General features: G+C 39.1%; 1 protein-coding gene across 2 annotated transcripts in view; it reads left to right on the plus strand.

The window, feature by feature from the left end:
- Positions 1 to 14711, plus strand: part of ARHGAP15 (Rho GTPase activating protein 15) — a 448076-nt gene that overhangs the window by 67212 nt on the left and 366153 nt on the right. For both annotated transcript variants that reach the window (XM_077829446.1, XM_077829447.1), the window contains exons 3-5: positions 921 to 995; positions 6020 to 6081; positions 13107 to 13194. In XM_077829446.1, the coding sequence (XP_077685572.1) occupies positions 921 to 995; positions 6020 to 6081; positions 13107 to 13194 (225 nt within the window). The remainder of the gene's footprint in view (positions 1 to 920; positions 996 to 6019; positions 6082 to 13106; positions 13195 to 14711) is intronic.

The following is a 14711-nucleotide window of genomic DNA, read 5'->3' on the forward strand; positions in this document are numbered from 1 at the left end:
ATGGCTTTTTGTTAACTGTGTTTTAGTAGGTAATAAGAGAATGGATTATGGGGAGTAAAATTCAGGCCAAATTTGATTTTTTTTCTTGTTTTGGTTCCAACTCCCAACTGTAAATCACCCTCTTTTGTGTTTAAAACTCAATTAAAGCACAACCAACTTTTACAAAGAGACCTGGCATATCTTTGGGTAACCTGCCTGAGTTTCAGGTTTGTAGGAAAACCTGAATGCAGGTGAGTTTTGGGTTCATTGTGAAAGATTCATGTAGCTCTGATAATTTCCGAGGGTCACGTGTAATGCTTCTGTCAATTACAGTTTTGTACACTTTTCTCCTGGGGAAAAAAGAGGGGACTGAAAGAAATTAAGGACCCAATCCGAGCATCAGAATCAGGACCAAAATATTTATGTAGCTTTCTAGTCATGGAAGGTTGAGGGATAGCCATTACAATTGCTGGGACATATTAGGTACATTAGGTTCTTTTCCCAGTTCTAGTCTATCTCCTGTTTCTCTCACTGACTTGTAATGTGGCCTTGGGCTCATCATTAACTTCTCTGTACTTCATTTCTCTATCTGTTAAATGGGGATAATACTACCCATCTTTTAAAACTGCTTTGAGATCCTGTGAATGAAGTGTTCTACATAAGCTCAGAATGCATATTTATATGCCAGTTGATTTTAGCTTAATTTGCCAGAGTTGCATTGCAAACGTTAGGACTAAGAATGATCCTAAAGTCTGTTCATGCTCAGTGGGAACCAGGTTTTCAAAAACTTGATTTTTTATTTAATATATAAAATACACATATACACACACTGCACATGTCCTGTCAACAGATTGTTTCATTCTAGCCTTACATGTAAACCTTGTTTGACTTAGTACATTTATATCAAGCTGATTCTAAGTTGTAAATTAATATATTTTCAGATATCTCGTCATAGAAGGAATCATTCCCAACATAACTTATTACTCACAGACATCATTAGCCCAAAGGAACAAACGGTAAGCAATTGTATTACAGAATCTATGTGTTGCTTTGCTTATTTACTTTAAATGTTTTTAATGGAAATATAGTATGTGTTGTGTTAAAGATGAACACTTGATGCTCTGTATGCCTTAATATGTTAAGGGGGTACAAAGAAGCAAAAACGTGTGGAAAGTTTGTTACTCAATGGAAATTATAATGTTAGAAATGACGAAGCACTTTAGCTAATGATATACAATGTCAATTTGCCATTGACTTAGTAGAACTAGGCTGACATTTCAGCACTACTAATAGTTGGATGTTAATTAACTGATTATATTTCTTTTCCAAAAATTATTAGTTTGGATTAGCAGAATAAGCAAAATTAAGGGAACATACTAGGTGTGAATTTGTTTTTAGTAATGTTTGAGATTCAGTGAAGAGAAAAATATATATTGAGAAGAGTGAAGCCCATTTTCTGCCTTTGCCCATGCTACTATGTTTTAACTTCCATTTTTGTACATAATTAGTTACCTGTAGAATTTTGCTGGAGAGAAACAGAGGCAAAGGAAAAGATTATATTTTTTAAAAGAACACTAATATAAAAATTCAAAATCATCCGAGTATCTTATTTTTATGCTAATTCTTTCAGGGTATTTTGAATTATTCGCTCAACCTTTCCTCAGCTGGAAAGGTGCAGGAAGGTCAACAACTCAAAAACAAATGATGGATATTCATTGAGGCAGAAAGAAAAGAGAGTACTATAAGGACATTTCATGATTTTGTAACCCCATGTCATCCATCAGATGAAGGGCTGAAAGAATAAACTGAATTTGTCCTAGAAGGATTTCTGTGAAATCTCATAAGACAAGAAAAGGGACATTAGCAGATGTACTATGCAATGCGTGTGCATATATTGCTTTATAGTGTATATGTACATATAAAGATAGAGTGGTACCTTTAAAACCTTTTCAATTGCCTTGGTAACTGAAAAATGTTACTGCAGTATTCCCTTGGTATTCCCTGTGCTAATTATGGGGAATATCAATGAATGCTATGATAACATCAAATTATCAAAGACAGCTGTAACATTTTTAAAGGCAATCATTGTACTTATTAAATCAGAATAATATATAAGCAACTACCATATATAGAAACAAGGAGCCTTCTGAATATTACCTGGAGGATTTCTAGTGCCAGGATAAACCATGAGATTTGAATACTAGTTCTTGTGTTTTTGAAATATCTAAGTTAGAACTAGACATCTAAGTTAAAACAAGAGATGGGTTTCAGCTGTGCAGTTTGGATTTGAATTCCCTAGATCCCTCAGTTTGGGTGGTGTATTCATTTGCTGTTCCCGTTCAGGATTGTTAGAGAGAGAGGTCTGAGCAGCAACTTTCTAATCTGGAAATGAATCTTGTTCTTAAATCCTCCAAATTTCAGGATAGGGATTGTTCAAACTGAGTATTGAAATTCAACGTTGCTTCTATTTCTGTTTGAATATAATACCAGTCTAGATATAGTGATGGGCAAACCTTGAAATGATCAAAATTTGGGTCTGGTTTGGAGAAGCGATCAACAACTTGTTAATTAGTAAAAGCTTCTCCCAACTGCCATTTCCAGGTGGACGGAAATATTCGGAGAATAACCTTCTTATCTGACATTTAGCACTTCTGGCCCTGACAACACGCTAGAAGTGTAAAGCAACAAAAATTGAAGGATGAGAAGGGATGGAAAATGATCTAAGGGTTTGTTACAAGTATGATTGAAAAGTAGGAGGATACTGGGGGTCAGTTCTTACTTTATCTAAAATTATTCCTGCTTCTCTAGCTAGATGGAACAATGATGTGATTCTGGCGAACAATACCTGTGGTCCTAAATGTTTTTTTTCTCTACACTCCATATTGACACCCAGGGATTTGCATGGAACATCCAACAAGGGATGTGGTAAATTTATAAATCAATATTGGATGTTTTTCTAAAAGATATACACTAGGAATTATTTTGGGGAAGTTCCATGGCCTGTGTTGCACAGGAGATCAGGCCAGGTGATCACAATGGACCTTTCTGGCCTTGGAATCTATGAATGGAATAAGTGCAAGTTGTAAAAAAGGCCAATTTCCTATATGGTCAGATGAGGATGTCACCCAAAATGTTGTCTGTAAGCATACGGATTTTCAGTATGCATGTGCAAACATGTATGTATATGCAGTGTACACAGTACTGTATATTCCAGACTAAAACTCTAATGAGAAACTGAAGTACCCTTTGTGTACCATTGTATGCACCATTCTGTTTATATAGTCATATTTTTGTACAGTAAGAAAAGACTTGTATATTTGATTTTATAATCCTTCCTTATATACAAAGCATGTTTTCTATTGCTCTATATAACCCTTCAGAAGGCTAAAGCCTATCACAGTTTTTAAGAAATCATCTGCTCCACCCTGAGCTGTGATGACTCAGCAGAGACTATAGGAAGTTACCAGCATCCTCCTGGGGCATTAGTTCATAATGACTGAAAGTTAAGACAATCATCTTCTAAATCACCAGGTTTCAGAGTAACAGCCGTGTTAGTCTGTATTCGCAAAAAGAAAAGGAGGACTTGTGGCACCTTAGAGACTAACCAATTTATTTGAGCATGAGCTTTCGTGAGCTACAGCTCACTTCATCAGATGCATACCGTGGAAACTGCAGCAGACTTTATATACACACAGAGAATATGAAACAATACCTCCTCCCACCCCACTGTCCTGCTGGTAATAGCTTATCTAAAGTGAGCATCAGGTTAGGCCATTTCCAGCACAAATCCAGGTTTTCTCACCCTCCACCCCCCCACACAAATTCACTCTCCTGCTGGTGATAGCCCATCCAAAGTGACAACTCTTTACACAATGTGCATGATAATGAAGTTAGGCCATTTCCTGCACAAATCCAGGTTCTCTCACTCCCTCACCCCCCTCCAAAAACCCACCCCCATACACACACAGACTCACTCTCCTGCTGGTAATAGCTCATCCAAACTGACCACTCTCCAAGTTTAAAACCAAGTTAAACCAGAACATCTGGGGGGGGGGGGCAGGAAAAAACAAGAGGAAATAGGCCCTACCCCCCCCCCCCCAGATGTTCTGATTTAACTTGGTTTTAAACTTGGAGAGTGGTCAGTTTGGATGAGCTATTACCAGCAGGAGAGTGAGTCTGTGTGTGTATGGGGGTGGGTTTTTGGAGGGGGGTGAGGGAGTGAGAGAACCTGGATTTGTGCAGGAAATGGCCTAACTTCATTATCATGCACATTGTGTAAAGAGTTGTCACTTTGGATGGGCTATCACCAGCAGGAGAGTGAATTTGTGTGGGGGGGTGGAGGGTGAGAAAACCTGGATTTGTGCTGGAAATGGCCTAACCTGATGCTCACTTTAGATAAGCTATTACCAGCAGGACAGTGGGGTGGGAGGAGGTATTGTTTCATATTCTCTGTGTATATATAAAGTCTGCTGCAGTTTCCACGGTATGCATCTGATGAAGTGAGCTGTAGCTCACGAAAGCTCATGCTCAAATAAATTGGTTAGTCTCTAAGGTGCCACAAGTCCTCCTTTTCTTTTTTCTAAATCACCAGTCTCCCTTCCTGCACCATTTAGGTGTTCCTTGAATTCTCTTTTCCAAGTACTGACCCGATTTGATCCTGTTTAGCTATGCAGTCTGATGGGTTCACAGGTCATGGTGGTTTATCTGAAGGCCAAAATAAAAGTTTCTTCAACATACACTGAAACAATTGGCCAAATCCCGCAATAAAGTGTGGTTACTTTTTGTTGCACTGCCATCACAATCTGGCCATAAAATTGGTGAAACCAACCCTACAATCTCCCAAATATAAGGATGATCACATAGTGCCATAGATCTGACATAGGAACTCTTACACTATTGAATTTCCTTGCTGCTGATTTAACAAATAAAAGAGAGAGAGAGTTTGTGTGTGTGTGGGGGGGGGGGGGAATTTGAGGAAAGGAGTGAGCCAGAATGCCCCTGTGCTCTGCCAATCCTCAACTGCAATTCTGGCCCCTTTTGAGTGTTGCAGCCTAGTGTAATTTAGAGCAGTCCTTAGACTGCTCTAACACTGCACAGGAAGAACTGGCTTTCACAGAGCAGCACCAGGATTGCGGAACTACAAAAGTGAGGTTTAAATCACATCTACACACACACATTTATGCTCTGGCCAATTTGGCCTCACTGGATGTTCTGACCCAGTTTTGTAGATACATATAAATTGTGATGTTTTCATCTGTAATTCCAACTCAAGATTGCGGTGGCAGTGATGAGCTACTTACAGAGTGCTTTCCTTAGGTTATATCACTAGAACATTTTGGTACAATTGTAAATTTAAGAACAAATGCTGCCCTCGCATGAACATAAACAATTCCCATTTAAAAAGCGACCTTTTAATGACTGCAAGAGGTGAGGGCCTTTGTATTACATCACATCAGAAAGACAGCACCACTCAAATCATAATGCTTTTCTGCACCTTACAAGGGTCTTGATTTAGTACTGACTCAAAGGGAAAAGTGGCACCTATAGAGATCCATCTACATTAGATAATCTTTTGGAGGTCTGACATTCATATATCTGACCATAGCTTATAAGAGCTAAAATTGCACAGCAGAGGGTGCTATAGCTCTAGGATAATATATGTTCTACATACCTTATAAGCAAACATAAAACTCCTGTAGACATTTCATATAACTGAAGATGCATTAGTGACCCAATATGATACATTTTAACCAATGTTTCATGTATAACCAGAAACTTTACTTGCACTTAAACAGGTTTTTTTTTTTCCAGATTTAATGTTCAGAGTTTCTTTTCCGTTTTATTACTATATGTTTGATTGACATTAAAGATAATTTGCCAACACTTGAAAAGAACTTATCATAGATAACTCAAATAAAAATAAGTGATAAAGTGCTACAACACTAGACGTTCCTATATGCAGAGTCTTGTAGCATGTACTAAATAAATTGGTTCATATTAATAAAAGATAGGGTTATGATATAAATATTCTTTCTTGCAGGTAGTGGAAAAAGAAGGATATCTTCTAAAAGCTAAAATTGCAGATGGAGGCAAAAAGTTAAGGTATTGTGCACTTAATGTTGTGTCAATTATATAAATTTTAACCAGAAGTCATATGGGCCATATCATGAATATCAAAAGTGGCCAATGTCTGGCATATGAACGAAATGCAATCCACAGTTTTACTATTCTGCACATGGGTGCTCTCATGTTTAATATGTTGTTGTAGCTTGCTGAGGCTACAGCTCTCAGAATATAGTTGATATGAGCTGCCAGGCTATATTGTATGATGTGACCATGAGCCCTGCTTCCATATTAAAAATGGGGACAGCTGCAATTCTGTTCTATTTTATGCACATTAGGTGCAGCCTTTGGGCTCCAGGCAAATAGATAATGCAGCTTTCAGCTGGACAATGTTTGGGCACAGCTGGTGTGGACTTCAGGGGTGTGATCTGGACACCCATAAAATTGCTGCTCCATATAGGCACCTAGGGTAAGACTTTTAAAAGCAGTCAGAGCTGGCCTATCTCTGCTGCTGTTGAAGTCAAAGGGAGTTTCACTATTGATTTCAGTGGGAGCAGAGTTAGGTAAACACTGAGAGCTGAGGAAAATCCTCTCTGTATAGGTACCTAAATGGCAGCAGAACTGACACAATTCATTCTTCCTTCTTGAGGATTACTAGCTAATTGATATGATATATTATAACGTTCTATCTGAAGAAAGATCTACATTTTAAAGTTCCTAACTCTCTACATAGTAATAAACCATGTGGGTCTTTTGGGGTCAGTGACCCAGGGTGTTTGAAAGCAAATATTCTTTTGCCCTTATACATTGCCAAGATCATGTTGTATGACCCCTCATCGTCTCTGAGGCATTATATTTTTTCTGGTAGCAAAATCCTATATACAAAGTAAATTTAACCAAAAAACAAATTGCTATACAGAAATGATCAGAACCGACCAAAACAGAGATATTCAAAAGTAAACAGAAGGTCTGATTGAGCTTTCCCTTAAAGCTGTATAAAGATGGAGTAAATCCACTGACATGTCTGTCTTTCTGTCATTCTCTGTTGTCACTCCTTGCTTTTGTTTTTTGACAGAAGCCTTTTGCAAAATGTAGAGTCTCAGTAATGAGCTCTAAAAAGGGTGAAACTTGTGCTAAGTCTCATCTTCTCCAGTGGCTGTTTCACAAGGGGGGTTCCCCAATAGAGCATGCCTTACCTCCTTCCTATAAGCTTGTCAGAGACATTGTTCTGTGGGCGGTCTTGGTGGGTTGAGAATGAAGAGGTGGGGTGTGACGTCGCTAGTACCGAACCGATAGAGGGGCTAAGGGATTAAAACCAGAGTCTTGAATTGACACCAAAAGCAAACTAGGAGCCCCTGGAAAGTGTAGATATTGCTCAGGATGGGGCTGTTGTTTTAATAACTGGTGTGACAAAGTTCCTGCTCTACCTTGGTGGGTCTTGCGCTTATTGGCGGATATGCTCACCTTGGAGCTTCACGGCAGCCCTCAGCTTGGCCGTTTTTCTGAATTCACAGTCCAGGTCGACTCCTCCTGTGTCTGACCAGGAGTTGGGAGGTTTGGGGGGAACCCGGGCCCACCCTGTACTCCGGGTTCCAGCCCAGGGCCCCGTGGAATGCAGCTGTCTAGAGTGCCTCCTGGAACAGCTGTGTGACAGCTACAACTCCCTGGGCTACTTCCCCATGGCCTCCTCCCAACACCTTCTTTATCCTCACCATAGGACCTTCCTCCTGGTCTCTGATAATGCTTGTACACCTCAGTCCTCCAACAGTCCGCGTTCTCACTCTCAGATCCTAGTGCCTCTTGCTTCCAGCTCCTTACATGCACACCATAAACTGAAGTGAGCTCCTTTTTAAAACCCAGGTGCCCTGATTAGCCTGCCTTCCTTGATTCTAGCAGCTTCTTGATTGGCTGCAAGTGTTCTAATCAGCCTGTCTATCTTGTCTCCAGAAGGTTCCTGATTGTTCTGGAACCTTCCCTGTTACCTTACCCAGGGAAAAGGGACCTACTTAGCCTGGAGCTAATATACCTGCCTTCTAGTACTCTCCTGTAGCCATCTGGACTGACCCTGTCACACTGGACTTGTTGTGTTTTTTCTCCTTTCAACACCAGATATGGTGTTACAATAGTCCAGTCTGGAGGTGACAAACACATGGTTCACTGTGGCCAGATCCTAGTTTGAGAAGAAGCAGCATAGTTTCCAGGCAATCTTGGATTGGAAGAATGCATTCATTTCTTGCAACTGTTATGCAGTATTAGTGATGAGTTGAGTAGGCCTCAAGGTCTCATTCTATGTTGATGACCTAAGTACAAAGGAGTATCAGCTGAAACTTTGAAATAATTTTCTTTTTTGCGATTTTCTATCAGGCATTTAACATTACTTAAACAAAGGGTATATATGAGTAAGAAGTGGGGCTTTGCATATGTTAATACCATGTAGTATTCAGAACAGAGAAGCATGCAGAATATGTTTGTTTCCAACTCATATGGCTACACATGGAAAATTCAGAATATTATTATTGCATTTATAAACATGGTATTGTCCATTCAGATTTTAAAAACACTACTGTATTAAGAGACAGAGCAATTGTGAACAGTGTTGTTGTTATAATGTGCTGCCATCAGGTGTCCATTTGATAGAATGCAAATACTGCAACTGCTGTAAAGCTGATGCATTGAGTGTATTGCTTCATTTTACAATATGAAGATGTCAGATTTCACACTTTGATGACTCTGCCACCATTTTTTTAACTTTTATATAAAACAATTCTATTGATTCAAAAAGATGATTTTATACAATGTACTTTCTGGTTTTCATTTTGGATCTTTCTGCATACTGCTATTTAGGGCTATCTGTCTCTCTTTGTGGATGAAAAACAGACAAAGGTACCTTCTTTTTTGTTTGTTCTATGTATACTTTATCCATCTTCTCCCTCTCTTTATTTAGCCCTTACTGCTCATTCACTGGGAGTGAATTTTTCAAAGCTATGGAATATGCATCTGGAAAAGAGTACAGTCACTGCTGAATTGACTTACCCAAAGGGCTTGAAAACCTTGCCCACACTTTTACATGTCTAGTGAAATTCTATATATGAATGTCCAACTGTAAAAAAACCAGTTAACCCCCCCAAACTATATTTGACCTTATTAAGGTCTGTTTAAGCACTTCATAAACAAAGACTGCTTTTGTGAACTAAAAATTAAAGGTAAATAAGTAGAAACCATTAAGTTTTGATTTAAAGATAATTTTGAATTTAGGGAGAATACTAGGGAAAAAACCTATCTTGTCCTGAAGCCATACTCAAATATGATACAGTCATTGTCTTGTCAAGTCTGCTTCTGTTACACAGTATCCTGCAAGAGCACTCTGAATCTTCATATGTCATGAGGGGTTGAACCAACCCCTAAAAAAGAGAATTCAAAGTTTATTAACACTGCTCGTTGCCACATGGCACTGAAGTCTTGATGCAGAATGCTTTGAAATGACCTTATCTGAGACATGGTCTTGAACTATAACACCTCAGTATTCCATAACACTAACAATCCATGCTTACATGCAATATATAGATGCAGTGGTTGTTAGCTAACTGCAGACATGCATCATCAGGAACATACCTCCAATAACAGCTCTTGTGAAGCTCAGTTCTTTCACTTCTCAAGGGAGCCTTCAAAATTATTCTTCAGTTTTCCTCTATTTTCCTTCCACACCCTTTATCTGCACCCTGGATTTCAGGCTGACATGAACTCTAAAACTCAAAGTGAAACGCAGGGTGCATCTGGACTTCAATCACAGAGTCAGACTGATGCTCATGTAGACATACCTGAGCTAGCTTTAATCTAGCTAGCTTGGATAACAGAGCAGTGACTCTGCAGCAGCACAGACTTCGGTGTGGGCTAGCCCTGCCGGTAATTACCCAGGGTTGTGGATGGGCTTATGCAGCCCACCTTGAAGCCTGTGCTGCCTTGGCCTTGCTGATACAGTACCTGAGCTAGCTAGATTAAAGCTAGCTCCAGTAGGACTACACAAGCTGCAACCCCACTCTGTGATTGCAGAGTAGACATATGCTCAGTCAAAACAACAGTCTTACGTGGCTTGGTGCAAAAGCAAATTTCACATCTTCAGTGCAAAATTGTAAATAGCTCCAGGTTCTCTTGAAGCTGGGCCCAAGTTAACAGGAAAGGTTGCAAATCTTAGGGAACCTTCTGATTAATCTGACCTGAGTTCTGAGTTTGTAAGGAGACTTGAAATGTAGTAGGTTTTGAGTATCATTGTGAATATTTCACATGTTTTTTCTTGTGATTCCCAACACCCAAAACACAGGTTTTATGTTGATGAGTCAAATAAACCCAACTTATGTACTCTTGAGCAAGTCTGGTTATATGTCTACTAGAGGGGATCTCTGGTAAACATATATGCAAATCTCTTGCATACTGGCCCCTATCTTAGTTCTCCACTAGCTCTGCCTGAGTAGACTAGGTCCAGCAAGTCCTTTCAACTTGAGGTCAACTGCTAATTCATGTGTGGATTAATTATGAAACACATACTGGATTGACACTGGATAAGTCAAATAACCCGCCCGGTATTGCCTCAGATGTCCTAGCTGGGAATGTAAAATACTAGGGACTTCAACCAAAATCATTGATCATTGCACACTGGTCTGGTAGAGGAGGCAGTAGAAAGGACACTCTCACTGAAGATCCTTCCGTAAATTAGGAGCTGGAGGTAAGGTTTGGTTGGAGAACCTTTCCCCTTGGTTTTTATTGCTAGCCATTTTTGAAACCCAGTGTGACAGGGTTGGGCCAGATAGCTTCAGGAGAGTAACAGAAGACAGATATATTAGCCCCAGGTTAAGTAGGTTCCTTTTCCCTGGGTAAGGTAACAGGGAAGGTTCCAGAACAATCAGGAACCTTCTGGAGACAAGACAGACAGGCTAATTAGAACACCTGCAGCCAATCAAGAAGCCGTTAGAATCAATTAAGGCAGGCCAATCAGGGCACCTGGGTTTAAAAAGGAGCTCACTTCAGTTTGTGGTGCACGTGTGAGGAGCTGGGAGCAAGAGGCACTAGGAGCTGAGAGTGAGAACGCAGACCGTTGAGGACTGAGGAGTACAAACATTATCAGAGACCAGGAGGAAGGTCCAATGGTGAGGATAAAGAAGGTGTTGGGAGGAGGCCATGGGGAAGTAGCCCAGGGAGTTGTAGCTGCCTCACAGCTGTTCCAGGAGGCACTCTAGACAGCTGCATTCCACAGGGCCCTGGGTTGGAACCCAGAGTAGAGGGTGGGCCTGGGTTCCCCCTAAATCCTCCCAACTCCTGGTCAGACACAGGAGGAGTTGACCTGGACTGTGGGTTCAGAAAAACGGCCAAGCTGAGGGCTGCCGTGAAGCTCCAAGGCGAGCAAATCCGCCAATAAGTGCAAGACCCACCAAGGTAGAGGAGGAATTTTGTCATACCAGATAACAACAGATAGTTACAATACTACATTATAAGGATACTGTGTTGATTAGTTAGCAGAGCTTGTTGATAAGTTTATTGCAAATAATGGTCCATATTTTCAGCTATTGTGAATCAGCATACTTTATATCAGCTGAGGATCTGGCTCAGTTATTCATTGGGAATTTGAGAGGGAGGCTCCTAAACCACTTAGACACATAAGTTCTATTGACTTTCCGTGGCACCTATGCTCCTGTGTTACTTAGGTACTTTGGAAAATCCCACTTTTTTTTTTTTGGTTATCAAGTCTTCACAAATGGATCCACATTTTCTTCAAATGTGTTTGCTTTTAGTAAATATTCACCAAATAAACTGGGTGAATAATTTTCAACTTCTGGGTTGTTCATGGATTGTTTATTCAGATATTTGGTTTTGCTGCTCATTATTTATATAGGCTGGGTGGTCATTAATATGCCTGAGAGTTTTGGCCACATTAATGTCAGTGAGAGTTTTGTCTTTGATTTCAATAGGGCCAGGATTTCACCCAAGGTATTATTTCTGCTCCTTGATAGAATGACTGAAATATATTAAATAGGAGAGTAATCAATAGTGAATTGAAATTAATTATCACTTTTAGTACACATTTTGGAATGAATAATGGTTTCTGCTAAAATTTGCAACACTTTTAGGATTTGCAGTATTTTTGTCTGCGGTGTGTCTAAATTCTTGGGGATGACAATATGACCCCCTAATCACAGAGAATCAAACTTAATTTTTTTATTTGCAAATATATTTTTTCTGTGAGACTAGTTCTGTTAATTAAGTAATGATAGTGCAATGCTTTTGAACAAGCGTCCATCAGAGTGATGAATATTATAATCTACTGTATGGTTTGTAATTAGCTGTTTTTGTGGTTCTCTCCAGTGTGCTGCTAACAACCTTGAAAGAATGTTTTTGTCCCTTCTATACCTCTCCACAGAAGTTGTTGCTATTTGTGTTTGACAAATGAAGAACTTCTATATGTCGTCACACTTTCTTGTAACTTACATAAAATACTACTACTGTGTATCCTGATCTTCTGGAAACCTCTCTTGTTTGATTCTATTTTTTTTTTATTATGGACAGGGAGAAAATTTATTGATCTTTAAGTATAGGTCCTGTGCACAGCTCTGTATACCTCACACTGATATTATGACAACTTTGCTATTCTGTCCTGGGCCTATCTAAAATATCAATCTCCAAATGGTGGCTGATCATGCGGACTCTGATGCAGTAAAATATTTAAGCACATGTGAACTTCAAGCATGTGAATAGTGCCATTGATTTCAATTGGACTCTTCATTTGGTTAAAGTTGTGCATGTGCTTAAGTGGTTTGATGGATAGGAGCAAGCTGGGCTTTAAATGTGAATTCAGGGAATTGGCCCATCAAGCCAACTGGGCCAAATGCAGAACAAATGGTGTGAACAGGTGCAACTCCATTAACATCAACAAAAGTGCATTTGTTGACACAGAGTGTGAATTTGGACCATTTTCATTTCTGAAAAAAGGATTGGAACCCAGGTCATCTTCCTCAACCAAAATAGCTCATGCTTACTTGATCCATTAATTTTTATTTTATTTTATTTTTTTTAAGGAAAAACTGGTCTACTTCTTGGATCGTTCTTGCTGGTGGGAAAATAGAATTCTACAAAGAATCCAAACAGCCAGCACTGGCCAATCTGGTATGCAGTTATCTATCTTATTGTGCTCATCTTTTCAGAAATGATGTTACTAAATAGAAAGTTTGGCATCATCAAAATAAATAAATAAATGCAATCAAACTAAGTAGCCAACCATAAGACATCTGAGAACAGCTGTAAGAAAACGACTCAAACTTTTAATCAGGTTGAGGGTGGGGGAAGGAATACAACTTAATGTGTCTTTTATTAAGAGGTGCATTTTGAGAATAATTGCAAAATGAGATGGATGGTGAATGACTATCCAGTAATGTGAAGGTAACACTTTAAATTAAGGTGCCATTTACAAATGCTTTATTCTTATTTATGAAATGATCACTAAATGCAGCTACTTCCTCAAATAATGTATTATAAAGCATGTTATAAAATGCATTAGTAATAAATGCTTAACAGATGATGCGATGAGAATCTGTTGCAAAGGATATTATAAGACGTAAATTGTATTAAACCAAGTGTGTGCATCTTTAATACATGAATTTCAGTTGTTATCCAGCATGCTATAAAGTGGCTTATGCATTAATAAATAATAATTAACTATTTATAAATGGCACCTTAATAAAGGGTGTTACCACAGGGAAAAACACTGTAAGTTAGCAAAGTGATTTTTCATCTTAGTATAGATGTGACACCTACCATATCCAGCTAACCTTACAGACATTTCTTATGACTCTTTCTAATACAGTTAATGCAATTTCTGAAGCTGTAGTTACTACAAAGTGAAATTTGGAGTACCTTTTTATTGTGCCCCAAGGAGAGGCCACTGATCTTAGTTTTCAGAGATGTGACAGTTACATTGCACAAGCAATAGTGGCATGTATCCCTTCAGTGCTAGTTAGTGTGGAGTCTGAGCCTACAAACCTTTGTATGGGCTCCAGAAAGAGAAGTCAGTAAGTGTATGACACTGTGGACAGAACAGGAATGGTTTGACAGAGCCCTGTTGTGAAAGGTTCCCAAGGCTTGATCAAACCTGCCATACCTTATTGAAGTGATGGGTGGCCAAGAAGGTGCATTCTTTGGCAGGAGTCACAAACAATAAACTAATTTATATGTTGCAGGTGATGAAAAGTGTTTTAGTTCTATGCTCTTAAATCACCACTATTGTTTGCCATAACCTCTTGTCTAAAAGGTTATCATTCCCTGGCCCTCCTTGCTCCCATGTGCAAAGGGTTGTTTGTTAAAAAAAATAGTAAAAAAGAAATGGGGACACTGGCTCTTTATGATCATTTCAATATCTTTTTATACTGAAATGGCTGGATGATGTCATGTTTCAGAAGCTATGCAGACAAACATTATGCATAAATTAAAATTGATTTGGAATTCTGTGTATAGGATTATGTTGAGTTATAGGCTAGAAAATTATATTGGCTTAATTAAAATGATCTGCTTTAAAAATGTATTCTGTTAGCATGTGTTTTGGGGCTGGTATCTCAGAGATGCACCTATTGGATAACTGCCCACATCAATCCCACAACTGGCACCAATTGTTACCTTTCATAGGAGTC

This window comes from Eretmochelys imbricata, chromosome 11 (assembly GCF_965152235.1).
Source record: "Eretmochelys imbricata isolate rEreImb1 chromosome 11, rEreImb1.hap1, whole genome shotgun sequence".
Lineage (NCBI taxonomy): Eukaryota > Metazoa > Chordata > Testudines > Cheloniidae > Eretmochelys > Eretmochelys imbricata.